General features: G+C 50.2%; 1 protein-coding gene across 1 annotated transcript in view; it reads right to left on the bottom strand.

The window, feature by feature from the left end:
- Nucleotides 1–3038, bottom strand: part of NCR2 (natural cytotoxicity triggering receptor 2) — a 14981-nt gene extending 11943 nt beyond the window's left edge. Inside the window, 3 exon segments of the mRNA XM_023734115.1 lie at nucleotides 693–740; nucleotides 2508–2840; nucleotides 2987–3038. Coding sequence (XP_023589883.1) covers nucleotides 693–740; nucleotides 2508–2840; nucleotides 2987–3038 — 433 coding nt within the window.
- Between the last annotated feature and the right edge of the window lie 918 nt (nucleotides 3039–3956).

The following is a 3956-nucleotide window of genomic DNA, read 5'->3' as shown; positions in this document are numbered from 1 at the left end:
TGAAGGTTTACAGAACAAATAGTTTCTCATTAAACAGTACACATATTGTTTTATGACATTGGTTAACAACCCCACGACATGTCAGCACTCTCCCTTCTTGAGCTTGGGTTCCCTATTACCAGCTTTCCTGTCCCCTCCTGCCTTCTAGTCCTTGTCGCTGGGCTGTTGTGCCCCATTAGTCTTGTTTTGTTTTATGAGGCTGTCTAATCTTTGGCTGAACGGTAAACCTAGGGAGTGACTTCATTACCGAGCTAAAAGGGTGTCCGGGGCCCATACTCTTGGGGTTTCTCCAGTCTCTGTCAGGCCAGTGAGTCTGGTCTTTTTTTGTGAGTTAGAATTTTGTTCTACATTTTTCTCCAGCTCTGTCCGGGACCCTCTGTTATGATCTCTGTCAGAGCAGTCAGTGGTGGTAGCCGGGCGCCATTTGGTTGTACTGGACTCAGTCTGGTGGAGGCCGTGGTAGTTGTGGTCCATTAGTCCTTTGGACTAATCTTTCCTCACAGGGAATTTTAAAGGCTGCTGGTCCTGCCTCTCCTGGTTCTTTGGCAGAGCCCTGGGGGCCCCCTGTAGACCCCAGTCCCTCAACAGCCTGGGAAATGCCTTTCTGGTGTCCCTTCTTGATTCTGAGACCTCGTGAGTTGTCTGCCCACCATTCCTACTGCACCACCTTCCCATTAAGACCTCAGACTTACCTGTGCTCAGAGCTCTTGGTGGAGACCACGGGGAGGTCATGGTGGGAGCTATTAGGACAAAGAAAAGACAATCGCTGCTAGAGGGGGAGCAGATAGGAGAGAAAATGGGGTCAGCCTCAAGGCTGTGAGAGGAAGTAGGGGCTCTCAGTGTCCTCGGATAGATCTGAACACCGAGCTGAGGGTCTGAGAGAGGAGGAGCCTCTCCCAGAGCTGGGGGAAAGAAAGAAGCTGAGGGCTAGGAGAGACCTGGAGGGGAGAGCTCCAGGGTGGAGCACCCTGAGGCCCAGGGGCTGCCCTGGAAGGGCATGTGGACATGATTTTGTCCCACAGGGATACATTCCGCGCAGCTGCTTGAAATGCTGGCCAGGAACAATCCCTGTGCCCAACTTGGGGGAAGAGCTCATGACACTTGGGGAAAATTCTAGACCAGTGCTTCTCAACTTGTAATCTATGGACTAGTGCTGGTCCATGAATTATTGATAATCTGCCCACATCAAGATGTTTTTGTTCTGTGCCACTGAGTCGATTCCGACTCATAGCAACCCAATGTGACAGAGTAGAACTGCCCCATAGGCTTTCCTAAGCTATAATCTTTATGGAAGCAGATTGCCAGGTCTTATCTCCTACTGAGCCTCTGGGTGGGTTTGGACTGCCAACCTTCCAGTTAGCATCTGAGTGCTCAACCATTTGCACCATCCAGGGACTCTGATTATCCCTGTGGGTCTAATCTAATCTCATGAATCTTTAAAAGCAGAAAACCTATTCTGGCTGCAGTCATAAAGAGATGCAACATAACACACTGTTCCTGGCTTTGAAGATGGAGGGAGAGGGTCATGAGCCACAGAATGTGGGGGCCTCTAGAAGCTGGGAATAGCCCAGAGTTTATAGCCAGTAAGAAAACAGGATCTCAGTCCTACAAAACTGAATTCTGCCAACAACCTGAATGAGCAGGAAGCGTATCCTACCCTAGAGGGTCCAGAAAGGAACACAGCCCACCAACGCCCTGATTTTAGTCTGGTGAGCCCCGTACTAGACTTCTGATCTACAGATAATAAATTTGTGGTAATTTGTTGCAGTAGCAATAGAAAACTAATACACTCATATAGTGTGAGTTTTGCAGCTATAATTGATGATGAAGTACTAAAACCCAAAGAATTACTTGCTGAGATATACTGGCTAACGAAGCAAATACACAATCAAAACAAGGGGCTTTTATATAAAAACATAAAAAATAAGTGAATGAATGGGTGTGGCAGTGTTCTAATAAAACTTTATTTATAGACACTGAAATTTGAATTTCCTATAATTTTCACATGTTATGAAATGTTATTTTCTTTTGATTATCTCACCACCATTTAAAAACATAAAAACCATTCTTAGCTTCAGGCTGTAGTTTACTGACCCCTGATCTGGACCATGAGGGATGGGCAGGCCCTCACCCAGATACCATCAAGCCCACTAGGGTCACCAGCTTCACGTGGCAGGGGTGGATTACAGCCAGTTGACACACATTTACTGAACATCCACTATGTGACAGGTACAGCTGCCTTCTCCAAAGATGTCAGGCAATCTTGGGTCTCCTAGGCTCTGACGGGTCAGCATGCTCAAGTGATCTCTTTGAGCTTCTTTGAGCAGGCCATTGGCTGAAGGCTTGTAAATCATGGAGCCTGGCCGTGTGTGAAGTGGGTGCATATGTGTACACATATGACAGTCCCCTGGGAACATGCTCCCAACAGCCTTCTCAGGACTCAGGGGGCCTGGTTTCCAAGATCAGTGAGAGGCATTCCCCCCAAGGGCCATAGGGAAGGGGCTCACCTGTCAACACCACCAGATAGAACTTTGTGGACCTTAAGACAGATTTTCCAGAAGCATGGTAGGTTCTACACGAGTAGTGTCCTGAGTCTTCCTCCCTCAGACTGATCATGGTGACAGTGAAGAAGCCATCAGTAGGGTTGTCCCAGATTGAGAATCGAGAGGTCTGAGCCAGTGTCCAGGGCTGGGAGCTAGAGACTAAACTGATACACTGATATGCTGACACTTCCTTACACAAGCTTTTCTTCTCGTAGGCACCGGTCCTGGTCGGGTACTTGCATCTCACAGAGAGTGTCTGCCCTGCCCTGCGCTGAAGCTCCTCAACCTTAGGGGAGCCTGGAAAACAAGCCAGGGGTCAGGGCCACACTCAGAACTTGCCCCGCCATCAGCCCTCGGGCCAGAGCCCCCTGCTCCTGGCTCCAGCTGTCCCAATAGTCCCATGACACCTCCTGTGCCTCCCCTTGCTCTCTCTTCCCGCTCACCTGAGAACAGCGGCAGCAGCAGCAGTTGTGAGAGTAGGGATCCCCAAGTCATGTGGCCGTTTCCCTGTGTGCTGGGAATCAGGAGTTGGGCCTGATTCTGCTTAGCTCCCCCGGCACCTCTGAGATAGAAAGAACGAGAAAAGCTAAGGCTTAGGCCGGGGAAGTGGGAGATCCAGGGAGGGCAGGGGCCCAGGGAAGGCTGGAAACTAGCTGTAGTTGGGACTCTCGCCTGGAGGGTTCAGCCCCACGCCAGCACAGAGCTCTGAGGAGGGGTCTGCCTCTCCCACGCCCAGCTGCCCTTTTCTACTATGACCTCCCCACAGGGGAGGAGCTGAGAAGGCCGGAGGAAACTGTGGTCAGATAATGGACTGCCCACCTCTTTCTCTTACTCGATGCACTGACTCTATTTTGCAGGGTCCTGACTTGCCTCCATCCCCAGGGAAGGTCGGGCTGAAGGTGACTGACAAGGCCAGGAGGGCTCTTAGTGGTCTGACTGGAGCCCTAAGCCCCACTGGTCCCCAGGGGTAGTTAGAGACTTCACGCCCAGGCCTGTCTGGTGGGTCAGTGGTGTGTCTCCACCCTGGGAGGTTTTGTGAATGCCGAAAAGGGGAGAGAGGAGGTGGAAATTCAATTCAGTTCCAGGAACAGAGATGCAGAGAGTGTCCCTGGCAAAGGTCAGTTAGAGGAGGGCCAGGAGCAAAGAGAGCAGAGAGCCCTGAGCAAGGATTGACAAGAGAGGATGGATGGCTTCAGGAGGGGAGAGGAGAAGGGAGCACAGGGGCCTGGACTAAGCATCTTCTCTGCATCCCCAGCTCCCAGCACCTGTGGGCACTTGAGAAATCTTTCTTTATTAATACATAAATACATGATAGAATCGAGCATCTCTTTATGTAGTGAAGGTCAATACTTTTAAGATTTAATTTAAAAAAGATGTCAGAGAGATAGAGATGAAGAAGAAGGAAGAGGAGGA

This window comes from Trichechus manatus, unplaced genomic scaffold (assembly GCF_000243295.1).
Source record: "Trichechus manatus latirostris isolate Lorelei unplaced genomic scaffold, TriManLat1.0 scaffold00065, whole genome shotgun sequence".
Classification (NCBI taxonomy): domain Eukaryota; kingdom Metazoa; phylum Chordata; class Mammalia; order Sirenia; family Trichechidae; genus Trichechus; species Trichechus manatus.
The sequence above is the reverse complement of the archived record's forward strand: the minus strand, read 5'-3'. Positions and strand labels throughout refer to the sequence as shown.